Source organism: Hoplias malabaricus, chromosome 4 (genome assembly GCF_029633855.1).
Source record: "Hoplias malabaricus isolate fHopMal1 chromosome 4, fHopMal1.hap1, whole genome shotgun sequence".
NCBI lineage: Eukaryota > Metazoa > Chordata > Actinopteri > Characiformes > Erythrinidae > Hoplias > Hoplias malabaricus.
In genome coordinates, this window is record NC_089803.1 from 63,655,442 (window position 1) to 63,682,208 (window position 26,767).

Genomic DNA, 26,767 nt, shown 5'->3' on the forward strand with positions numbered 1-26,767 from the left:
GAGGGCAGAACTTTTGAATAAGAACAATGGGAGGTTTTTTTTTGTTTGTTTTACCCTCATGGCTGTGCTGTCACAATACAAAATATTTTGGTTGCTTGTTATTGGCTGATTTCACAATGGCATATGCTTTTGATGTCACAGCATATGGTGTTTGTGGTTGATTCTGATTGGTCAATATAATAGTGTTACACTTGTGATGTTACAGCTTAAGATGATTCTGATTCAGCTTCATCAGTGCAAAACTTTAATTTTATATAGCTTAAAAGAAGAAAGAAATAATCCATTTTCTTGCAGTAAATGAGAAAACAGTTTTTAAATCCCTCCCTCAAGCCAAAATGAACCCCTGCTGTCGCTGTAATATTTTAATGGTTTTAAGATGTATTACCGATTTGTTGTTTTGACTTTAGTGTGAATAGTACAGTGTAAATAGTACTGAGGGGGACAGTGCTTTTGTAATGCATTTCCAGAGTTGTGTTCAAGTTATTCATTTTTCATTGTCAAGAAAACTAATGCAGAAAACTTGTTTAAAAGAATATTTCACAGAAGCCCATGTAAATAAATACATTTATCAGTATTTAGTGACTGCTTTGCAGCAATAATCTGCAGCCACGCTGGACCCTGGCGTGGCCAAGTTTTTACATTGTGTGAATGAGCCTATAAAAATTGGCTAGAGTTGGTAAGAAAAAATGTCTTATTGCATTAAATTCTTTTAAAATTTAATAACGATTTTTCTTTCGCCAGTACAGTGGGAGAAGTACATGATTCATACCCATGTAGTTTCTTAGGGAGTTGTTTTTTTTTTTTTTACTGCTGAGTTGTCTTCAATGTGTTTTAAACACAAAGAACAAGAGTAGGAGCTTTAAAAGAGGAACACACTAGTGTTTACTGTGGCAGAAGAGGCTCTCAGTAAACATTCCAGTTTGTGAAGAAATTTGCTGGAGTCTGGTGGAGTTTTTTCTTTTTTGGGGATGAATGTTGTTAGCCGGCTCCTTTTCCAAAAATGGAGGTTTCCTGGAAGCAAGGCTCTTGGAGTGTGTTTATGAGTCAACTGGTGGCGAGAGATTTGTAACTCATACAAATAATTAAACACAGATTAATCTCAGCCTTGAAGGGTAGACGGAAAATATTAGAATGACAATAATATTAAGGTGTGAGGAGAGTTGTAATGATTATATATTGATTACAATAGGCAATTTAAAGCTTCTGAAAAGTAGTCCTGTTTATGCTTTGTGTTCCCAGTTTAATAAACTATATCTATAACAATATTTGTGATATGGCTAGAGATGATGTTTAGCAGTTTTAAGTTCCTCTAGCAGGGTGTGCTTTTGTGTGCCTCATTTAAAAAGAAGAAAGCCATAAATTCTTGTGTTTCGTTGTTAACAAGTGGTGAAATTCTTGTGAAGCATGTTGTTACTTTGTACTGCATTCTTTAATACTCTGGTTGGTGAGGAAGGACGTGGAGCTGCTGTTTTTTTTTTTTTTTTTTTGTTTTTTTTTAGTATTTATTTTGGCTGCCCTCCGGCTACAGTCCTAAGGAGGTGATTTAGATTAGAGAGTTTCAGGAATCCACTAACATATTACAATTAAATTTAAACTTATGCTCATCAAGTGTAAAATCTCTTTCAAGATTCAAGGTCCAAGGTCACACTTTCCAAGGCCCGTGTTTACCCACAATCCTACACTGCGTATAACAGTGATAGAAAAAGCAGCTGTAGCAGTAAACTACCTGTTCGTGTCAAAGAACCTGGCAGCTTTTTGTTTACTTTATTTTGTTTTTTTTTTTGTTTGTTTTTTTTTTTTGTTTTTTTTTTGCTTTGTTTTCCCAGTTGGACAAATATTTTCTCAGCTTTCCATTATCTTGTGCTCACTGTTATCAGTGTGTCCCAGTTTAAAGATCTATGACAGTGATATTTCAAAGATATGCACCAGAAACATAATCTGGCTGTTAATTGTGTGTATCTTTTAGATTGTTTATATCTGCTAATGTGAACATTGCACGTTTCCAAGTAACCTCCATTTAAAATTTGGTAAAAGCCATGTGCTGTTATGGTTCACACACACACACAGAGAACGGTGGGCATACAGCCACAGGGCCCAGGGACCGCCAGAGAGAGCAAAATGCCTTTGCCTCCTTATTTGGATCGTCTGTATTTTTCTTTTAGAACGAAAACGCCAGCTATCAAGACGCCATGCAAGTGTATTGTGTGTGCAGACGAGGCACAAAAAGGGTTTGCCTTTTGCTAAATACTTTTGCACATTGCCTTTGGCTGAATTTTGCTTCCCAATGACTGGTGGAAGTCAACCTTCCCCTGAGAGATGCTGCTTTGTTTTTTTTAGATTATATTAATTTTAGTTTATGTCAAACTGAGATGTAGTTGATCAGGTGAGACTTTTATGTTGCTTATTTAGCTTTACACTGGAGCTATGATCGTCAAAAAATGAACATTACTGAACATAAGGTAACTGTGCCCAATGCAAACGGTCCTCTTTAGTGGTATAAAGCCCTGCAGCACTGGCCCGTGGAGCAGTGCAACTGTGTTCTTTGGTGTTATAGAGCTCCAGCCAATATTTTTTGAGATTTAGTGCTAGAGATAATCATTTAGCACAACTACTAGATTCATCAGTGTTCTTGTGGCTGAAAGCCATAAAAGTCTGACATGAATATTGTCATCTAGTGTAAAGCAATTTTTACAGCAGCAAAGAGGAACATGGTCCTAAATAATACCCTTAATTTCAGGAGAAGTGTGAGATAATGTCTGTAAACCTCTGGGCATTATAGAAACACCTGTAAGTAAGAGAGAAGATTCCAGTAGAGAAGGGTGGATAGTTGGTGTAAATTCAAACATACCTATGTGTAAATAAATACAGTAGCAATGAGATTAACACGCTTTTAAAGGCTTAACTCAAATATTGGTGTTCCATTACTGTGTCCATATTAAATGTGTGTGAAAACAGACTCTGTTTAAATCTGTCCTACAGAGGAGTTTAAACGGGTTTAAACCGATCAAATATCCACTAACAGAGGAATAAAGTGGATTTCATTAGGAGCACTTATTCATGAGATGGTTTCTTGTGGTTTCAGTTTCAAACCCTAACCAGCTCCTGGACCACCTTTGTGTTCAATATCAGAATGATTCATACTGCATTTATTAATTTAATGAAAAGAAAAAGACTCCGAACACTCGTTTATTTGATTTGCCGCTTAATCTCTGTGGACAGTTTATTTTCTGGGGGCAGTTACGCTGTTTCTATTAAACCTTGAGGGCCTGAGTAATAAATAAATTGATTTTTATTTTTTATTATTAGGATTTTCCCCCCTTATTTTTATTACATCTCTCAGCATGGCCACAATGCAGTCTATTTCAGAGGTTTAATGATGGCAGGAATGAAACATTGCATTACTTGAGGATGGCCTGAATGTGCAAACATTTTTAGAAACCTTTTTATAATGAGTAATTTCAGCTGTTTTAAGGCTACACATGAGCCTAAGGCCACCATGCCCATTGCTAAGAGTTCACTAGATGGGCGTAGATAACGGTCTATAATAGCAATCATCTAAAATTAAGTCTTAGGATTGTAGATGACAAACTCAGTCCTGAGTGATGCAACAGCCAAAGTGACCCTCAGTAACTGCTCTCTCTCCTCTACCACTCAGCACAATGCTAGCCAATGTAGGCATATGCTAAGGTAAAAGACAAGGGATGTTAGTGTTCTCCTTTAAGTGTGTTAAGCCCCAGTGGTGTATGACAGAGTTTGGAGCATCTTGCGATTGCAGGAGATTTAGCTAATAATGGAAATGGGAAACTGACAAGGAAAAGCGAACGATAGACTAGAAAATAACACTTGACTTTTTCAGACTCAGCACTGTTATCCACAACGTTTTCCACTATTGATAGCCACTGTGATAATGTTGGTTCTACAAAGTTCTAATTCTTTTTCTACACAGGTTTGTTTGAGTCATAAACAGTAAAAGTCCTCCAACAGATCTATTGAGCTTAAGGGACCTTTGATCAAATTACAAATATGACGCTGGTTCATGTTTAAATAATGAAGTGAAAGTAAGAGGCGACTGCCTGTTTAGCAGAAGGTTATTTTCAGGCACATTCTTCCTAAATTTTTATGTTTTGAGATTTCTGGAGGTCCAAAGAACTAATATGTAACATGTTATCTTGCATTTTCAGTGGTGTTTGTGTATTTGGACACTTTAAGCTTCCACTGAGCTCCCACCTCAGGAAAAATGTCATTTCTGCAGCAAGAAGCCAGACATTACAATAAAATGACAGCACTGAGCAGTGTTTTATATTCTCCTCCTGTAGATTAGTGTGTGTTCTGGGTGTTTCTGTGTATGTGCGCTCCAGAATATCAAGTAACTCCTGGAGCTGGTGTGGTTTAATTTCTGCTCCAGACTTATCACCAGACTTCAGGAATCACAGCTTTAGTTTTAATTCTCTGTTAAAGGAATAGTCGCAGGAATTATAATAAAATTATAATTTAGGACATTGCTAACTACAGAGATCTACTATGTCGGGTAATAGACACTCACGCGGCCAAGCAATCTGCTTATGGTGAGGGTAGAGGGAGGGCCACACTGTCCATTCCAAAACACACCAAATATTTAACTTCTTTTAATAAATAAATAATTTTTTGTTATTTCAACAAATTTAGTTTATAACAAGCAAAGTAGTTGGATGAAGATGTAAAAACTGTCTAGAAGTTTGACAATATTATTATGAAAATCTCACCAAATATGTCATAAACTTTTGACTTGATTTAAGATGCATTTAGTAAAACTAGAAATCTGTTATTTTAGCGTATTGTATAATTAGGTCATTTTGGTCTGTATCATTCTATGCCAAGTTTCACATCACAATACAAAGTAGATTTAAGGCAAACCTCCATTTAAAAAAAAAAAATATATATATATATATACGATATGGCCATAAAATAATATAACGATATTTTTGGAGATATGACAAAACAATGACAAATACTTTTATTAATTTCAAGAAAGCACTGTTGCAAAAATAAGTTATATTGATATTAATTGTTACATATATTTAATATATATTAAAAGCATTAAATTGTTTTATTTAATAAAATGTTTTATTTTACTACAAATGTAATTTCACTCACCTCACTGTGCCTAAATGACTCATGTAAAGTGTGTGTGTGTGTATTAGTGAACCACAAAGATGAAAATGTGTGGAAAAACTGTGATGGGATTAAATCTATTATAATTATAAAACTGCAAAAAATCTGGCAACAATTTGGTGTTTGTTTTGAGTTAATGGAATTGTTTGTTTCATTGTGCATACCTTGTGTATGATCTCTATACAAAACATTGAAATAAAAGAGGGCGCTCTAAAGCAGTTGTTCCTGCCCAGTGACAGCAGTCTGCTAGTGTGGTTTAATGTCCACTGTCTGTGAGGCCGTGGAACTGCATACTGTGGGAGGAGTTGGTGTGGAGTTGGAGTTACTGAGCTGCTCTGTGTTGAGAGAGTGACAGAGTGGCTCTGGTTTTGGGGAGTAACCCAGTGGCTGTGGTTTGAGAATATATCCCAGGGGCTGTGGTTTGGGGGAGTAATCCACAGGCTTTGTTTGAGAGAGTAATCCAGTGGCTCTTGTCTGAGAGAGTAACCCAGAGGCTCTGATTTTGAAGAGTAACCCAGAGGCTCTGATTTTGAAGAGTAACCCAGAGGCTCTGATTTTGGAGAGTAATCCATTGGCTCTGGTTTGGCAGAGTAACCAATGTGGTTTAAGTGGCTTGATGTTGGGATGTATTTTGTGGTTTCTGAGGAATGTTCTGGAGCCTGAGGAAGCAGACATCTCTCCTAAAATGGTAGCTTTCACTCTTAGGCCCAAACATTTCCAGCAAGCCACAAAAAAAACTCTGCCAGTGGCTCATAAATCTTTGAACGGTGAGACTGACTTGTGCTGCCCTTCAGTCTTCATTGTAATTTACAGCTGCTGCTTCGTGTTCAGCCGTCTAACAGAGAAATGGGCTCAGTTCAAAGCAACATATGGATCGTAGGAGTGCCAGTATTGACACCATTCGCAAGTTTTAATACATAAGTTTATTTTCAATGAAATTGCCTGTTATAAGATAAAGCACTAAGTAGATAATGTGTTGTAAACTGTGCATTTTATGCGTATATTCCCTAAGTTATTTCTCTGTAAAAAGTGTACATTTAATTTTTCTTTTGCAAAACATTTCATTTAAATATGTTCTTACCACCAACTTTGAAATACTGTCACAGAACAACCTCTGACATGTCCAGGATGATGAAATTTGGTGTAATTATTCCTTGGGTAAACAAAGTTTGTGAATGTTTATGTTCACATTTTTTTTGTACGTGTAACTACTACAACTAAAGGAAGTGCAGGCACACAGCATGCCTTGGCTCGCTGCTTAAAAATTAGGGTAAATATAGTCTTTGTTGTGTTTTCTGCCAAAAATATTCCTTTAATGACTCAGTAAACTCCTGATTTTCCAGAGGGGCTGTAAATTGATTGACGTCTGTGGCCTGGCTGTGCTGCTGCTGATAATAAAAACAGTGTGAAATACACTGATGCATGAAATTCACTGATCACACGGCCCTCTTGGTAATTTTCCAATCATACAGAGGATTGGTTAATTACATGGTTCTGCATCTAATTCTAAACACACACTAATCCAGAGGCTGTGCAGCAGAAATTACGACCAGGAAGATGAGCATTATTCAGATAATACAAGTAAATAATAACAATTCTGTTGGCTGAGTTCAGCTTCTAAAATGTATACAACTTCAGCCGTGACAATATGATCGCCTGCTTGCTTCACCGTTCACTGTCCCTTCTCTCAGTTCCACTGACCATTCTGAAGTAATCTGTTGTTCTACAGTTACAGACTGCAGTCTCTGTTGCTCTGTTTGACCTCTTTCACCCTGTGCTGAGACTGATGTGGTAGTGTGTTTGTTTTATGTTGGTATGAGTGGATCAGATACAGCAGTGTTACTGGAGTCTTTAAAAATGGTGTCCACTCACTGTAAACTCCATTAGACACAGCTACCTCATTTTCCACCTTGTAGATGTAAAGTTGAAGACAGTAGCTCATCTGTTGCTGCACAGTTTGTGTAGGTCATCCTCTAGTTCTTTAATATATCATCACAGGACCCTGTTGGCTGGATATTTTTGGTTGGTGGACTATTGTCAATCCATCAGTGACCCTAAGGGGACTCCAGCAGTGCTGCTGTGTACAATCCACTCGTACCAGCACAACACACACTAACACACGACCACCACATCAGTGTCACTGACCATTTGAGGAACAGGGAAACAAACAAAGCATGCATAAAAACAGACTTCAAACTATAACTGTAGATTTACAAAGTGAACCTTTATGTTCAGTTAAGCAGTGGAAAGTGAGTTTAGAAACAAGTCTGTCATAATTCATTCCATCATTCATTATCTGTAACCGCTTATCCAATTCAGGGTCGCGGTGGGTCCAGAGCCTACCTGGAATCACTGGGCGCAAGGCGGGAAAACACCCTGGAGGGAGCGCCAGTCCTTCACAGGGCAAAACGGACACACACACACATTTACACTTACGGACACTTTTTGAGTCACCAATCCACCTATCAACGTGTGTTTTTAGACTGTGGGAGAAAACCGGAGCACCCGGAGGAAACCCACGCGAACACAAGGGGAACACACCAACTCCTCACAGACAGTCACCCGGAGGAAACCCACGTGAACACAGGGAGAACACACCAACTCCTCACAGTCAGTCACCCGGAGCAGGAATCGAACCCACAACCTCCAGGCCCCTGGAGCTGTGTGACTGCGACACTACCTGCTGCACCACTGTGCCGCCCAGTCTGTCATAATGTCATGGTTAATCTGTAAATAACAATAAAACAGACACACACACAAACACACACACACTATGTATGTATGTATATAATTTGTGTGTGTGTGTATATACACTTCATCTTTTTAAAGCACTTTTAAGCTCAGTGTAATCGAGCAAGTGTTTATGATCAAATATAAACATTTGCTCAATTATACTGAGCTTAAAAGCACTTTATAAAGATGAAACACATACCGACAGACACACACACACACACCGGATGTAAAGAGAATGGTCCTCATTTCCACTGCATGCTTCATCTTTTAAACACACTGCTCTGATCTAACGAGCCCGAAATATATCCATACCGTCTACAGTAAACATTCTGCGAATGTTTCCTTCCTGAAAGAAGGTCTAAAGCAAACCAGCGGAGGTTAAACACTTCGTTTTTTTAGGATTCAGTCAGGCCACCTCAGGACTACTTTAAGTGTGAGTTAATAATTCATTTTTCTGCATCAGGCCAAAACAGACATTTATTTAAAACAGAAAAATTCACCAATCCTCTGTTTCACCGTTTCATAAATGTCTACGGTACCGTTCCTTAACAGACAGACAGATGTACAGCTTCATATCAAGGATATAGGTTGCAAAGCCATTAGTTAATATATGGGCTGCTGTGGGCTCTGGGGCAATCAGTCTGTTGTTTTGAGGAATGCCATTTTTTCATTGGCGTATATTTTCTTTTCTCATTGCCAATGAGAGAAACCTCACCTTGTGGGTTTTGTGGGTTTTTCCTTTTTTTTCCCCCATGATTTTGTGTTTCCTGGCTTTGATTAGGGAGGTCATTATTACCTGCTCCTAGTTTCATCTCTCTTTCTCTGTCTCTTACACTCTGTTCTTCATTCCCCAAGGACGCGAAACCAATAGAAGAGTTACAAAGGATCGGTGCATCATCACTTCTGCTTCATGCTAGGGTTCTTTCAAAAAAACTCTTTCAAAAACCCACATTCATTCACAGTAAGACCCAAGGCCACCAGCGAGCTTTTAACCGAAGCCACTAACTACAGAAGTACAGAACATAAATTATATATTTTTTTGGTCATAGAAAAATGTAATATCTCAAGATCTGACTAAAACTGTTATGTAACTGTTCGTTCACTTGTGGCAGGAATAAAACTCAGAGAAGAGCACAAGTATTACAACAGCAAAAGAGAGAGAAAAACATCTCTATCTCTTGGCCAAATAAGTTTCACATCTGTTTCTTCATTCTGAAGCAAAAACAAGATGCTAATTCAAACCAGGGATAAGTATTTGCTGCTGCTAAATCATTAAACACCACTAGCATCAACGCTGCCAAACAGCAAATAACATTTCAAACTTTTTTTATAGTCAACAAACCTCACAATCAACTAAAGGCTGGTTTACACTTCTGCATCTACATATCGGTGAACACATGTCCACATCATACACAGACATTTGCTTAGATGTCAGACAAAATATTTACAGTCACATGAACATGTGCACTAGCGGACGGCAGCCAAACCAGTTCGTATAAACGAAAAAAAGGCAGATCCATACAATGTGTAGATGAGATTTTGGAGGTATAAATGAAAAGGCATGTGTGCTATATTTAGGTCCAACTGCTTCTTGGGTCGAGGCCTTAGGACATGGTCTGTGTCTCAAGTTTTTGTCTTCATTTTGGAGCTAGAAGTTAATGGATAATGGAAGTTTATTAACATTATAAGTTATCATTTTAATGATAAATAAATGTTATAACCAGTAAAACAGTGTTTTTCATTCAAAATTCAGTCCAGTAACAACACAACACAATGAAATTAATCACAGTTTTAGAAAATTAGAGACTAAATATAAACAGATAAAATGGAAGTGAAGAAAGAGTAGATTTATTTACTGTCTTTAAATGGAGGTGGAGATGTTTTAAAATATTCAGGACTGTATAGTTTCCATCAGTATTATACATGTAAACTGAACTGTTATAGTAGCCATCACTAATGGAATTCATATAAAACCAAAACAGTCTGGTTTATAAACTAACTTGCACATTATTTCTCTCTCTCTCTCTCTCTCTCTCTCTCACACATGCGCGCGCACACACACATACACACACACCAGGAGTAGAGTTCATGTGAAGTTCAGCCAGCCAAGAGAACACCAGGCCAAAAGGACAAACTTTCAGCTACCAGTCAGATTCTCACTCCCTGTTTCTGCTTGATACACTCCTCTTTTTTTCTCCCCCACTTTAAATCATCCTCCTACCTTCCATACTTTACTTACTGTCCTTCTGTTATCTAACAGTGAATTTCTGACTTGACACCAGACTTTACTGTGTAAGTATGAGTCAGTAACTGTTGATGACTGTTATATTAAATACGTGTATTTAAAAGTGATGATTTTGTGATGATATATAAAAGTCAAGTCAAGAGTCAAGAGAGTTTTATTGTCAATTCTGCTAATGTACAGGACATACAAAGGATTGAACTTACGTTACTCTCCTCTCCAAGATGCAGTAACAGCTAAGCTAAGTATATAAACATATGAAGGTGAACAAACAGAAGACAAGTGCAGGACATACGATACCAGCAGCTCACTGATAGACATACATGAGACAATGGGACACTGACTGAAGACAATAACCTGATTTGGAGGTAGGATAATGGATGTACAAGGCAGTGTAAACAATAGTCCAAGATAATTGTAATAGAAGGAGGTAGGACACTGGATGTACAAGGCAGAGTAGACAATAGTGCAAGATAATTGTAATAAGAGGAGGTAGGATACTGGATGTACAGGGCAGAGTAGACAATGGTGCAAGATAAACGTATAACAACTAAATAAAGTGAACAAGTGCATACCGGTTCTATTGAAGAAGTCACAGTTAGGTCTGATGAGGACAGTACCAATATAAACAGGACCGGTGTCAACAGTAGTGCTAATACAGGGATGTAAAGCCTGGAGGCTGGTTAAAGTGGTTGAGTGCCTGTCTGATTTTCAAAGTCACAGTTGGGTATTGGTGGCAAAAATGAAAATGTATTGATTTATCTGAGACATCTGATTTTGGGACTTAAAGATAACTCCTTTAGTTTTAGTGCTGGAGCTACAATCTTAGTAATTAGCTTGCAAATTAGTCTGGTGCCACAACAAAAAACATGTGTTTTCTCTTCTCTCTCAAAGATGAAGGCTTTAAGTGCTGTTTATCCGTCTGCCAAAGCTTTGATGAGACACCAGATCAACATGGGTTCATTTTTGCCCTTCTTCATTTAAGCTTTTCATTTTCCCCTGATGTAAACTGACAACATTAATACTAAGGATAGAATTGCTGCTAAGGTAAAAGTCTTTCAACAATGATATCACCTTAACAACACCACATCCCACTCCAAACATGGAAGACAGCAAAACACAAGCAGGTAGAAAAGAATGTAACTGCTGCAGCAGTTACGGTGGATGTTTTTGCCAAGTTGTGTCCTTAATTTTGGTTTTGACCAAGAATGGTCATTTCAGATTTCATCACCAAACAGGAACATTGTTCTTGTACAGAACGAAAGAAAAAGACCTCGTTCCTTTCCATACTTTATGAACTAAGCTTGGAACAGCCTCACACTGTGAGACCTTTATCAGTCTCAGAAATGTTCTGAAATAAAAAAAAGAAACCTATATATTTCAAAGCTGGGGACAGAAACCCTGCGAGGAGCAGACAGGCTATAAATTGGCTACTGGGAGAAATATGTTTTATGAGTTTAAAAGCTGAAAAGCTTCATATCTCCTGACAGTCTCCTGATAGTGTGGAATGTAAAGGTGTTTTTTCTGTTTCAGGCTATAGATTAAAATGAATAAACAGAATATAAAACTCTGCATTAGCTTAAAATTGATGAGCGACAATGTGGGTGTATTTGGACCTCTTATAGGTGTTTGGTACGGCAGCACAGTGTGGTTGTAAAATGTGATGAATGTGAAATGAATGTTAATTTTCTAAAAAAGGTTTTGATATGACAAGCACTAAAAAGCAATACATTGATGCAGTTGATTTTTTTGTAGCACTGTAGTTTTTTTAAGATGTTGCAGGTTTGTTTTGATAACAGGAGAATGTAGTTTTACATGAGATTGTGCATTTAAATGAGAGCATCAGTAAAAACAAACCCACAACTGCCCCCTCCCCTTTACTGCTTAAAAAAACTTATTGGCATTTGTATTTTGGGCTCAGAGACTAGTATATTAAGTTTTAAGGATATATTCATATGAATAATGCTCCAATGAAGTTAATTCAAACCACACTGTTCCATAACATTAGACAAAGAAAGAAAAAACGTCATTTAAATAAATGACACACAGCGAAATAAACTCTATATTGTTTGTTTTTTCCACATATTTTCAGCACACATGCTTTCCTAATAAATCACAAAGAGTGGAAGCAGATGGAAGGATTTTTCTTTCTCCTTTGCAGCAGAATCAGTACAAAAAGTTTAGACGTTTTTGGTCTGAGGATCCTGCCCATGTTTACTTTTTCTGAAAAGGCCAGCAGCTCTCCGCTGTCCAAAACACTTGTCCTTCACTGTGTAAACAGGAAAAAGAAGGACTTTTGAGTCAGCTTTTTTTTTTTTCCACCCAGATAAACTTACTGGTCACTTTATTAGAATTGTTTTTGGAGAGCGTTTTATTTGAAACGCTCACTGCAGTAGTTGCATTTTGATGCATCCATTGTACCTTAAATGTTGTAGTAGTTGCATTCTGGTGCTTGGGTTCCACCTTAAATTGTGTAGGAATAATATTCTTTCAGCCTGCCAGGCTCTGCAATGTGACTACTACACCATTTAAAGTGGACAGGCAAATTCAAATATGGCGCCATCTGTCTGTGCTGTTGTCCAGGCAGTAATGTGCATGTATAAGTCATCCATAAGCCTTTGTGTGGTTTTTGGGGGCGCTAGAATCTGTGTTCCTAATTTACTGAAGGTATTCAACAGTGAAAAGCAAGACTTGAAAACAAAAATGAATTACTGTTCCAATTACAAATGGTGATTGTATTTCATAAACACAAAGCTACAAACCAGTGAACTTGTTGAATATTGAAAATGAATCAAAATTAAACTGAAAAAGAAACTGTTCTTGTATCTCAGAAATATTTGTTGATCTGTTGCCACGGTAGCCCACATTTTTCTTAACCCTGTTGTTGTTGTTTGTTTGTGTTTAGAGTCTGGATGAGCTGGATGATGACGATGCAGGGGAGAAGGAGATGAAGAGTGAGGAAACGCTAACACAACACAACACTGTTCAGAATGAATCCATGACCTCTGACCCTGCAGGACACTCGATACAGGTCAGTACGTGTGTGTGTGGTGAGGGGTAGAGAGAGAGTGTATTGAGAGGGTATGTGTTGTGCTTTCTGGACATGCATAATGGATAAACCTTTGTCCTGACAGTGTTAATGTGAGTATGTGTGCAAACACACAGAGCTTGCAAAAGTATAGATCCTCTCCAGGATTTCATTTCAACTGTCTGCCTTCTCTAATAATCTTAGCCCTCCCTCAGATGTGCTGGGGCTAATGACATCTCAGGTCCTGAGTTTTATACAGTAAACACATTGATGTGACGTATACTGTTTACATACACATTTGGGCATGGATATGGTATTGAACCCTGGTTGTGTTCTGGAGATTTCTTTTTTGGGTTTTTATTTATCTATTTATTTATTTTTCCTCTCTTATTTTCGTGCTGACCCTAAACTGCCGAGCAGTGGCACTGTTGTCCAGAGGAATTCACACTGACTATCAGCATTATAAAAAAAATAAAAAAATAAATAACACTTGCGGATCATATCCATAGCTATGGGTATATTTAATGTTCTTAAAGGGTATGTGCAGATATTCTATGTATTTTTTTATTATTAATTTAGTAACAGACACAATTCATTAGGGGTATTTAATAATAACCCCAATCACATGGGCAGAAAATTGCTTAAAAATATTGTAATATCAGATAAATGACTAAATATGTATTAATGTATATATTTATAATGCCTTTAACAGTATTAGCATCTGCAATAATTTACACAAACTTAATTTGCATAGACACACATCCATGTTTTAGACATTCTGCAGTAACAAACTCTTAGTACCTCACTGTAAACTGAATGGGGATTCCTATATATACGACACCACAACCCTGATTTTGTAGTTTATTATGGTTATCTAGACCATGTATGGAGACCATGGTAGACCGTGGTTATCTGAAATGTAGTGCTAGTTTTAACTAAAATAGAATATAGCTAAACTTTTTGAATGACTGCTGTTAATCATTTGCTTAGTTTGGGTTTAACAAATTTTAATGCAATCTGAGATTCAAATGAACCCTAACATTAAAAGAGCAGTCTGCAATTTTGTTTTAATAATGTGTTAAGTTTTGAAACAGCCATTGTACTGACTTGTGTATATTGCATTTTACAACTAAAATAAAATGTAAAAAAAGGTTAAATATTGTTTCCTTTTTTTTCCTGACTACTCGTTAGGTTCTTCTTATAAACATCCACTTCTAGGCACTTAATTAGAAAAACCTACCTAATGCTCCACTATGTACTAGGGTGACCAGACGTCCTCTTTTACCCGGACATGTCCTCTTTTTTAGACTTAAAAAAAAATGTCCGGGCAGAATTTCACATACGGCCGGGATTTTGTTTTTCTAGAGCTTACATAGAACTTCGAGAAGTTTCGTTCACAAACTAGTCCCGCCCTCCCCTACTCCGATTGGTTCGCTTGAGTGAGAAGGGGGCGTGGTGAAGTAGCCTAAAATCTTCTGATTGGACGGTCTGACTGTAGAACTACCGTTATTGGTCGATAATCTTCTCTGTGAACATTTAATTGGTCAGTCTGCACGTCAGTAGTCCTTGTTTACGTCAGACAAAGCTCATGTACCTACCCTCATCTCGAACAGCTATGCCGAAACATAAATTTAAGTTCTCGGATGAATTAAAAAAGAAATTCCCATGTTTTGTGTAGCAAATAAAGGTGTAAAGGACCTAAAAATAAGCATACAACCGCAACGAGGGGCCGAGAGCTCATCACCCCCCCCCTCCCTTTTTTTTCCACCATCTCAGATCTGGTCACCCTACTATATACTGTGTATATATACAGTTACATCTAGAGAGTAAAGACCGCAGAGTGTAGCTCATCTGTTGCTGCAGTTTATCAGCCATGTGTTTCTCCTGAAGAAGCTGCAAAACGTCATAAAAGCTCAGTTGTACAAGTATTAATGATATGGTGGGCCATTCTCTGCACAGTAGGGGTACACTGTATCCAGCCATCAGCAGCCCTTTGTTCTCTCTCTCTCTCTCTCTCTCTCTCTCTCTCTCTGTGAGGTCCATCTGCTTGTGTTTAGTCAGCTTTTCCTGCTCCTGCTCTTTCTGCCTTAGAAGGAAACCTCTGTTTGAGGAACATTCAGAACATTCCAGACAAAATTCCACAAAAAATTCCAGAGGCTCTTCTCTGGGTTCAGTCCACTCCACTCTCCAGGATCTAAAATTAACTCTCACTCTGCCAAGTTTACCTGCCTCTTTGAGCTATATGGCAGTGTGTTAGTGTTTGATTTGCTGGTACCTTTGTGTTAGACACAGCAAAACATTTGTTGAAAAGTTTGTAGACATCTTTAAAATGAATGCATTCTGCTACATATAGGTGTTTTCATTGTAGATACACAATGTGTATTATATTTATAGAAAAACATTAAATGAAACAGAAAACTCTGGAGAAGCTGCACATGAGTCTTATGTTTAGCCTAATGCCAGGAATCCACCACAGCAATGTTCTGTTGGGCGATGGAGTGCAGAATTAAACATCCAGCATAAATACCTGACCGTAGTGTTGTTTATGTGGCTGCATGCCGTTCAGTCCTCACAGCAATGTTCCAACATCTAGTGTAAAATCTTCCCAGAAGAGTCGAGACTGTTACAGCAGCAAGAAGAAACATACTTTTTTTTCTACATTGGCCCGATTTTATCCCGAATCTGTACAATCTCTGTCATTCTGTGAGTGTGACGGACTGGAACTCTGTAAAATCACTAGTGTTCTGTTTGTGCACTGAGAGCTGAGGTTGAAAGGGTAATGCGGCTGAAGTGGGCTTTTATGGAAAGTGTTTGTACAGATAGATTTTTCATGCTTTATTTCTACTGACAGCTCACACAATGCTCTAACTCACTCAGACACATGGTATTCTCAAATAAAGTTCACTTTTCTCTTGTAGCCAAAGATACGCCTAGAACAGAAATGTGTTTTCTTGGATTGAAACTTAAGAGACAAAATCATGAAGTCCTGAGGTAATCAACAGGTTACGATCTTTCAGGTTTTATTTTCCCCTTTTTTCTGTCTAGATCAACCCTGTTTCCACCCTCGTTCTGTGCTCATGATTTATGATTTTAGCAATCAGCATTACTGTGTTGATTTTAGTCTTGTCTGAAGACACACCACAGCGTTTCATACCAAAATCAGCAGTGCTCTGGTGATTTTATGTCTGTCTGAATACATACAGTGTTTTCATGATGTGCTGCTTCTGACCACAGGGCCACTATTTAATGGATATTTTTAATTAAAACTCTTTAGCCTACATTTAGCATTGAGCGTGATGACGTTAGTTTTGTGTGCTCCAGAACTTCTGATTTTGTCAGATTAGAGTGATTGCAGAGATTATTAAGGAGAATCCATATGGATTGATAGCTACATTTGCCTTGTAAAGAAGGAATCTTCAGACACTAAATGCTTTCTTGATGATTTATTGGGGTCACTGTGTTTAAAAAATATATATTTATTACTTTACTGGGCTTGTATTTCTCCAGCCAAGTGCAGGAGAGTAGGCTTTTAATTTCAAAAGGATCAGCCCATCAGGTGTCTGGCTGTGTATGTGTGTGTGCATGTGTCTGTCTGAATGTATTATTCATGGCAAATCTCTGCTGGTATAAATCAAATGCACATTTTTTTAAAAAAGAAGGAAATTCAGAAGTGTTTGTGATCTGTGGCCCTCTGTGATTCTGACAGTTCATTAAAATTAGGAAAATCTCAAAAGGCTTGTCCAACAATAGGAGCCGCTTTGGTATTCCACTGCTTTTTTGTGGAATGTGTGGATGTGCTCTGAATTATTTATTTATTTATTTATTTATTTGAGGGGGCGGGGGAAGTGGAATAACATTGTGGAGTGGAATCGAAGGCTAGCGGCCAGATCTTCTTCACTGTGTTTACCGACGTCAGATAAATCCACCAGAAACAGGGTCAAGATTAACAAGCAAATTAAAAATGATGCAGATCTGATCTCACTAAATGATCTGCTAATTTCCTGAAATAATTGCTCCATGGTTGTTTTCCCATTTAATAACTGCACAGAGACTTTTGTTATTTACAGTTTTGTCCTTTAAACCAAATACATTCTGTGTGAACCAAGACTTGCTTAGTGTCAGAGGTTTTGCTTGTGTAATTTTACACTGGAGCTATGAGGCTTTTGTTGTTAAACTAATCGTATTTAATAGCATTTCATAAACACACTTGAGAAGTGTTAATTTGGCTTAAGTAAATTAAGTCTTAACCTTAAACATACAGATTAAATTGAAACTGTTTTTTTTTTTTTTCCGTTCCATAAAGCTAAAAACAATACCAGCAGCCATCTGAACTGTGGCTGCGTCTGAAATCGTATACTTGAACAGTGCATAATGAATTGGATCCAGTGTGCACTGCACGACCTTTAAAGCAGTACGCTCTTTCAGTACTCGAGTGTGCGGTATCCACACAATCTCAGATGCACTACATCTACCATCTTACCAAGATCTGTCCCTTGACCTATGACGTCACACCACATCACAGTGAGACAAAAGTCCCACTAGTCAATAAAAGCCCTGTTCGCAAACTCTGTTGTTTTAATTTTGTATTTGTTGCTAAACTTACATGGGCTCTTTCCCTCCCAATGGATTCTAACTCCACACTGAGACAGTGTGTAGCTCGGAGAAGACACACTATGAGGAATTTATTGATCCTTTATCTAAGTATTAATAGCCTTAACTTATAACAGCTTTAAAAATTTGCAAGTTACGTTAATACCACTTTAAACAAGAAGCAAAATGGGTTTGTTGTTTTCCACAGAGTTACTCATAACGTTACTTAATGTTGTCCATAATCATAATATGTTTTATTTATATTGTTCTATCATACATTTGTAAAAAGCTGAGGCACAGTGTAAAAGTGTCCTGTGTTAAATTTAAATGTAAGATTTGAATGTTTTGAGTATCAGTGCTTACAGAAAATGAATGAATAAATTATGATTTTAACAAATTCTTTTTTTCTTGCAATTTGTATTTTTTTCATCTAATAAATTGCAGCCTGTCATTTTTATCCTTCTAACTGTGATGAGGCTCTGTGGGAAAATCCTCAGCCAATTCTAAACCTCTCAGAGTGAAAAGGTGCAAATTAAAAATGCAAATGAGTCTCTAGACCTCTGAAGTGACAGGCCATGTCTAAAATTAAAGAGCCAATGTCTTACTTTTTTAGGTTCCTTGCATATTATATATTTTCCCTATTAAGACCTTTATGAAGTTTGATTTTTAATTCCCTAGTGAGTGTCTTAATTTCAGTTGGTAAATTAAATGCCCATATATAAATAAAGAATCACTTACAGTATGGGCTGTAAAACAACAGGCTGTAAAACTCAGTTGAGTTGTTTCACCCAGACCGAACAGTGATTGGATTGCTGAGCTGCCTGTATAACTATCTACCATATCGTTCATGTGTTTTGGAGTAGTGGCTTTAGAAAGAGGGCTGAAAGTGTGCTGAGATATTACGGTAGGATTTTATTTTTCTTCCAAAAACTAATGGTTTTTACAAAATCACCTACTCCAACTTTGACTTAAAGGGAACTTTTAACTTGTACTATTGTGGGGAAACTATGGTTTGTTTACTTTGAGTTTTCTGTGTCTTTTAAGGTAGAAAGTTTGAGAGAAAGTTTGACTTTTCTGTACATTTTTTTTCATTTTGTGAACTACCAAAGAAACTCATTTATTACTCAAGCTGTTTTGTTTTGTAGCTCTTTCAGTCTGTGTTTACTTTCATGCTCTTCCTACTCTCTTTAGAGTCAGTTGCATCTACAGCAAAAAAAGTCAATATTACCCACCTATGGAGCAGGAATAGAGCATTATCTTGGTTCATTCTTTTTAAAGGTTGCAAGGCTTTTCTTTGTATAAAAAAACTTCAAAATGGTATTTTACTGCTGTGGGCAAAGAGAGAAAGTCCCTAGCTTACTGGACAGAGACGCTTTGGGTTTTTTAACTCCTGTGGGAAGGGCTAAAGTGCTGTAGGTGGAATGGATTGAGGTCAAATGCTTTAGGCCAAATGGGCAGAGCTAAACAGCTCTAGGCTAAATGGTCAAAGGAAAACTGCTGAAGCCTAAATAGCTCCAGCAGTTGTGTCATTGTGATTGGGGAGTTGTGCCTGTATAAAGAAATCTAGGTTGGAGCTGGATTTCTTTGACAGAAATGAAATCACTGGTATCACCCCCTGTGGTAAACAGGGTAAACTCTTTTAAAAAAATACCCCTTTATTCCCCCACATTTTAAACGGATCTCCTGGATTATGGGGTTATTAATGATATGAAATGTAATTAATGCTACATTTAGGTTGACTTTGACACCACCGATTCTGTTGTGTGTGCTGTGAATAAATGGCTGATAAAACGGACTAACTCTCATCATTTTTCTGCACTCAGTGTTCTTTAGTGAAGCAGCTCCATCACTGTGTGTGAGAGAGTGCCTGCTGAAGGGTTTGTAAATCACAGTAATGGAGAATGTTGTGATGAATTTGAGCTGAATTGCTGTGCTCTCTTTGACCATGAACATTTTGCGGTGCTGGCTCTCAGAGTAAAAGACAGATAAAGGAACAGAATAATGGAGAGAAAACATAAATAAACTGATGTATGTTGTCAGTGTGTTTAAACAATATCACACAATATCACCACATTTTATTTTGTTTGAGTTAAAATGAATATTTGCCCTCAGCTCCATAAGCAGTGAACATTGTCCCTGTGGGAAACAAAACCTTGTGTATCCTTTTGACAAACAGCAGAAACTGACAAACCGTTTCTGACTACTGGGAAATATTGTAATGTACTGTTTTTAGGATGAGAACAGGTGCATTTTGGAAGTGTGTGTATGTATGTGTGCATTTCCCATCTGTTATCTTTCATCTTTCACATTTCTGGCTCAGCAGTTTCCCTGCAGGTTTTCTATTCACTGCTAATGAGAGAAATACTGACTCTGAATATGCAATTTAAACTCTCTGGAATATCAACAAACATAAGGTTGTTTAACATTTCTTTTTCTTTTTTTCCCTCCAGGAAACTCCAAGACGCCATAAGGGGTGAGTCTAAATTATTTTGGTTCTAATTACCCTTGGCCACTTTATTAGAAACACTTATACTTCCTAACATTTGTAGATGCACCTTATTATGAGTGACGTCCAATATTTGGATGTGTGTATAATTTGTAAGTAAAGAATTACTCTAATGTGGCATTCTAGAGCAGCTGCATGTGAGCCTGAGATCCCCATGCCTGATGGTAAGTGTTGGTGAGGATAAAGATCCCCCAGTCCTAGGCGGTGGAGCAGTGGAACTGTGTTCTCTGGAGTAATAGAGATCATTTCAATAACTTTGGGATGAGTTGTAATGCAGAACTAAATAGTCTCTACTCTTCTTGTAGTAAACAGGTGAAGGCTTGCTTTCATTTTGTACTGTGTGTTTTATTTATTAAGTCAAGGTTAGACCATTTGCAGGGTTTCTGGAAAAAGGTCTTTTCCGATGTGTAATGGCAGAGAAATCCACTTCACTGTTGTCTGCAGCAGTAGATGGATTGTATATATATCACTAAACGACACAGACATAAAACAATAACAGAGTAAAGTGAATAAAATCAGCTGTCAGACAGCTGTTTGCTTTAGACACACACATGACTCAGATCACTCCTATCTCAAGCTTTTCTTTTTCTGTACGCGAAGGAGTGTGTGATGTGTTGCCTGGACAGTTATTTGATTTCTGCTGTGCATGTTATAGCTCAGTTTTTTCAGGAAATTCAGAAAACAGAGAAGAGTGTGAGACAGGGGATTGTTTTTCTGCTAGATTTGCTAAACATTTTTGCTGTTGGCTATGTTATGCAGTGCAAAATATCATAAAAAATTAATTTGTAGCCACAGCTTAGAAGTGAATTTAGCAAAACTCTAATAATGATGAACAACGTTTGTATGATCTATAGAAAAGTATTTGCCAATAAAACAAGACCCATTGGAGCAGCTGCACAAATTCACAAAGTGTCAATTAATAGGGTATAAAAAAACCCTGGCATTGGACTATTCAACAGTGGCACTCTTGGTAGACTGTCAGAAAAAACTTTCACTGTGGTGGAACCCTTATTTAATTATGGAACATAATCATCTACACTGTTTTACAATGGTATAACTCTACCATAACGTACAGAGAGTGTAGTGATGGAACATCTTCCAGTACCTTTGGGGTGGAGTGCTATATGGGATCCCCAATTATTCATCCAACAACAGCACCTGATCTCACTAATGTTTATGTTTTTGGATGCAACTAGAACCTCAAAGCAATGTTTATTGTAATACTGAGTGTGAGGAATGGGCAGTACGATGGCACTACAGGTAGTGTTGCTGTCATACAGCTTTGGGGCTCTGGGGTTGTGGGTTCTAGCCTCACTTCAGGTAACAGTGTGTTCTCCCTGTGTCTGTGTGGGTTTCCTCTGATGCTGTGGTTTCCTCCCACAGTCTAATAATGCACTGTAGGTTTATTGGTTATGCAGCAGTGTCCATAGGTATGGGTGTGTTATGCCGTGTGATGGAATGGCACCCAGTTCACGGTGTGTTTCTTTAGGACTCCCTAATACAGATGGGCAGTATGCAGGTTTATTCGTGCCATCATACCATCTCAAAATATTGAAACTGTATACAGTATTACCATAGGTGGGGGGTGCACTGTCGAGGTGACTAAGTCTCATATTTGTCAGTACAATGTCAAGTGAACTACACACATGACACACGTGTTGACAATATAAACTTGTTTCTGAGAGACACAAGAAAAATAGGTGAATCTAGACAGGTTCTGCACCATTTACAAAAGTAGTTGGCCAGCTAGATTAAGAAAAGTGAGCTAACAGGCTACAGACCAGAGCACAGACCATGTTCCAGGTAACAGAGGCTCAAATCACACAAATTTAGAGGACAAAGCCTCATATCTGTCAGCACCAAGTCCTGTAAAAGGGCATTGGAGTGTTTTCTCTGTCTTTGGTATTCTTCCTCTCTCTCTTAACCTGAATTTAGCTCTGGGCTCACATTTACTGGTGGCTACTGGGCTTGTGTTTCTTTGCACCACCCCTAATCAGAGTGTGACATCACCTGTCAGTGAGCTCCCAGAGCGCCTTTTAAATGCACATAAATGAACACTTTACACGTAATAAGTTTAAAATGCCTTCCTTATAAGTGTTACTGACCACATTTAAAATACTGCAATATACTGTATCACCATTGTACTGCCCAACACTACTGCAGTCCTGAACAGGATAAAGCACTTATAAATAAATAAATGAACAGATGTTGGGTGAGAAGTCTGTAAATGTTAATCCTCTCAATAGTTCATTTTAGAATATTAAGCAGTGATCGGTGCCAATATATTTATGCTCTACAGAACTAAGCTGCTATCTGTAGCGTGTTCAAATGATTTTATGTAAACTCTTACGCATGAGTCTGTGCATCCCTGGTCAAACGGCAGGTTTTTGTTTATTTTCCATGTGAGAATTAATGATCACATACTCTACAGTGAACACAATAAGCAGCAGTCAGTTCTGCATATTTAAACTCTACATTCAAGATTTCCAGCTCTGTTTTGTATCTGAAAAAGCCATAAAAGGCCCAATAAATCAAGCTCTGTGTCTCTGGTAGCACATCATTACCCATGATCCCCTCTGTTTCCTTCTGCTTCTGAGTGACTTCTCTACTCTCTGGACATGAGCATTTCAGATTGGACATCTGCACCTGTATTTCCCCATAAAGCATCACTCTCAATTTTCTCTACACACTACCCTTTAAATGCTGCATCAAAGCAGAACACACGCTTTCTGATAAACATTGTTTTCCCTCTTAAACGTATCCTTTCTCTCTCTTTTCTCTGATTCACTGTTTCATTTCTGTGCTGTGGAGCAGTGATTTATACTGGAATTGGCTTTAAACGTTAAAGAAGACAAGTCGAGGCATAGCATAGGAAATAAACATTATCCTCTGTATCTTGAGAAGAAAAAGTGGGAGTAGGGATTTTTGTTTTGTTAGTGGAGTGAAATAGCTCTTTCGCTGTGTTTGTACTTAAAGAAATAGACAATTTAAGCCGTGTTCACAGTGTACTGAAGGGAATTATGAACATTATTTTGACTCTCAATTTTTTTTTTTGCTTTTGGCTACTGCTTCCATGAACTCAGCACAAACCAAATATTTGTATCCTCATGTCCTCTTTTATCATTCAAGAGGATGGGTACTTCACCAGGCAAAGTTCAGACTGACACCAATTTCTCTCCTTATGTGAACTGTACTTGATCTGCCAAGCTATAAATGGTGTTTAATTTTAGCCAGGGATCGATGATGGGTCATAATATCGGCTAATATTAATGACGTGTGGTTTTAATTTCAGCTTTGTTCTGGAAAGAAGTGCAGAGTACAAATTTCATGGTGCAGTATTAATGTCTGTTTTTCTGTGCATAGGAAAGTAAAGCTCTTTATCTTGAAATATTGTGTGTCAATCGATAATGTGCGTCTTGTATTGTAGACTGAACTGCAGAATCGGAACCCAAAGTGTGGAAAGAGGAGCTCTTGCTTTATCTGTTGTGCTAGTGATATAAAATATATATACAGTCCCTTCCAAAAGTATTCGGCCGCCTTGAACTTTTCGAACTTTTGCCACATTTCAGGCTTCATTTTTTGTGAAGAATCAACAACAAGTGGGACACAATCGTGAAGTGGAATTAAATTTATTGGATGTGTCAAACTTTTTTAACAAAGAAAAAACTGAAAAGTGGGGCGTGCGATATTATTCTGCCCCTTGCGTTATTACATTGTAGTGCCACCTTTTGCTGCAATTACAGCTGCAAGTTGCTTGGGGTATGTCTCTATCAGTTTTGCACATTGATAGACTGCAATTCTTGTCCATTCTTCCTTGCGAAACAGCTCGAGCCCATGAGGTTAGATGGAGAGCGTTTGTAAACAGCAGTCTTCAGCTCTTTCCACAGATTCTCGGTTGGATTCAGGTCTGGACTTTGACTTGGCCATTCCAACACATGGATACGTTTATTTGTGAACCATTCCATTGTAGATTTGGCTTTATGTTTTGGATCATTGTCTTTTTGGAAATATTTATTTTTGGCTGTATCTGTACTTGACCTTTAGCACCCCAGCAGGATGTGAAGTAAGACCAGAGCCTACACATCTTCTTGTTGCTGGTGTCATTGTACATGTATAAAGGTACTCCTGGTGTTTCTATAGGGGGCCACTATGAGTTTTGTCTTACTGTAGTAAGCAGCAAGACAGACATTTGTACGTATGGAAAGGTATTGTCTCAGATTTCTCTGAATAGATTTGAACACACCAGATACTAAAATTACTTGATAATATATAATACCTGAATAAATTTGATTATATTTAGTTAATATAATTAAATTTTACTTTTAGTTTACTGTTTTCAGTAGACAGTCTGTTCTTTTTCATTCCTGCAAAAATAGATAAGAAAGCTCTGTCCGAGGAGCTTTTACACAGCGTTGTTTCTCCTGCAAAAAGGATAAACAACCATTTTTAACATTTTATTCATTTATTTCATGCTTTGTCCCGGCAGCTTTTGAGAGCTGCTCCATTAATGAGTGTGATTTATTTTTTTATTTTTGCCTGTTTTTTCTGTGTATGAATGGTTTTTCTGTTATTTTCAGCGTGGGCCGGTATATTATTCAGCATTAGTGCTGCTGTATTGTTGATATAAGGTTAGATGGCAGGTATAAAATGCTTATATCCTGCATTTATGTTCTTCCCTGTGATTCACTTTGTGTGGGTTTGTGCACCCAAAGGAATCCTGATTCATTTTGATATAACCATTTTCTGACATCTATTTATACATTAGGATTAAACAGACTGTCTTTGTTATGATTCCTCTTAATATTTATATATATTATTAGCTCTGATCAGATTGGCTGTTCCAATCTTAATTAAAATGAGGCACAACATACCTTTGAGTGTGGCCAAGCCAGGCAATGCCTCATTAATCAATCATCATGGCACACTAAACCCATTACTTATTAATATATGCCCATATTAATGCTATGAGACAAAAACAGAGTTAGACTAAATTGTCACTACAACAAGGTAATATTTTTACTGACGTAGATCAACACAAATTTAGTGGAAAAGCAGAAAATCTCCAATCATTTCATTGTTTTTCCATGAGATAGTCCAACAGAAATAGGGATGGATAAAGCTTAACTATAGAGACACACACACACAGCTGTAGAATGCAATACTTCACATGCTAAAACTGATATGCACTGGATGGAAGATCCTGATTCATTCTTCACTCTGTGAATTATTTACTCTACTGTAGAAAATACAGTGCTTTTCTCTTTGCTGCCTGCATTGTTTCACTTCATGTCTTTCTCCTCTGACATAAGAGAGTGTTAAACTTCCCACAGTAAATATAGCTGTGTTGTGTGCACATGTGTGTTCTAAAAGAACCTATTTGATTTGCTGTAAATACGTTTGTCTTGTTGGATCTGTTCTGAATCATATGTGGGTCATGGACAAAAAAACACTGTCATCATTGGCTGTTTACACAGAGCTGAATCCTGTCATCTGTAATATACTGCCGTCGTATTTGCACTGAGGCGCAGCACCTTGTTTTATTTCCCCAACATGTTAACACAGTATTACTGTTTATTTTTTACTTTTTTGTTTGCAGTGATGATGATGCAGGAAACAGACATCGTCAAGGTCACGTACGCCATGGCAGGGATAGCTCTGCCCCCACAGCACTGGAGCGGAGGATTGAAGAATTAGAGAAGGTACATTCATAATGATATGTTTCTACAACTCAGACTCCAAAGAAACTGGGACAGGATGGGAATTCACAAAAAACATACACTGCTGATTTTGTGCATTGAATATGTTCTCATTCTGAAATGAATACATACCTCACTTTGCAAAATTGGGACATGGACAGTTTTAGATTTGAAGTGCTGTAATATTTTTGGAATGCTCTAAAATTTTCAGTCAACGCTGGTCACAGTCCCAATGTCTGTTGAAAACAGTTAAACTTTGAAAACTATGAGCATAAAAAATAAGTCTCAGTACTGATTATAAAAACTGTTTGTTCTCTAACAATGTGTTTTAACTGTGTTTGTTTGAATATGGAAAAGGCAAAGCTTGTAAAATTAAATCTGTTTCTAACTTGATACAGATGTGAACACTGAATCTTTAAAGAGAGAATTGCCATGCACCTGAAGATCGGTTATTTCTGTCACTGAAAGAGGGCTAAAGGTGACATTCTGTGTATCATGTAAAAAGTGCTGGTTGTTTGCTTTTAAATCTTTAAAAGTGCACTGACATTTGAAGGAGAGCCATAAAAGGAGGACAGACCTCTGGTGTTTCATAAGAGATATCTTTAAGAGAAAGGTCAAGGGAAAGAGTGAATGAGAGTAGGAGAGGGAGTGAGAGACGGACAGAGACAGAAACATTGAGGGAGGGGGAAGGAGAGGAAACAGCAACAGTGGAGAGAGTGAGTGAGATTAGGAAGGGAGTGTTTGAGAGAGAGAGAGTGTGAAAGCAGAGAGAGAGAGCGGAGAGAGAAGAGACAGCAGAGAGGGTAAAAGCAGAGAGAAAG

General features: G+C 37.7%; 1 protein-coding gene across 2 annotated transcripts in view; it reads left to right on the forward strand.

Moving 5' to 3' along the window:
- pawr (PRKC, apoptosis, WT1, regulator) overlaps nt 1–26,767 on the forward strand; it is a 59,258-nt gene that overhangs the window by 23,264 nt on the left and 9,227 nt on the right. For both annotated transcript variants that reach the window (XM_066669432.1, XM_066669434.1), the window contains exons 3-5: nt 13,032–13,157; nt 20,195–20,217; nt 25,847–25,949. In XM_066669432.1, coding sequence (XP_066525529.1) covers nt 13,032–13,157; nt 20,195–20,217; nt 25,847–25,949 — 252 coding nt within the window. The remainder of the gene's footprint in view (nt 1–13,031; nt 13,158–20,194; nt 20,218–25,846; nt 25,950–26,767) is intronic.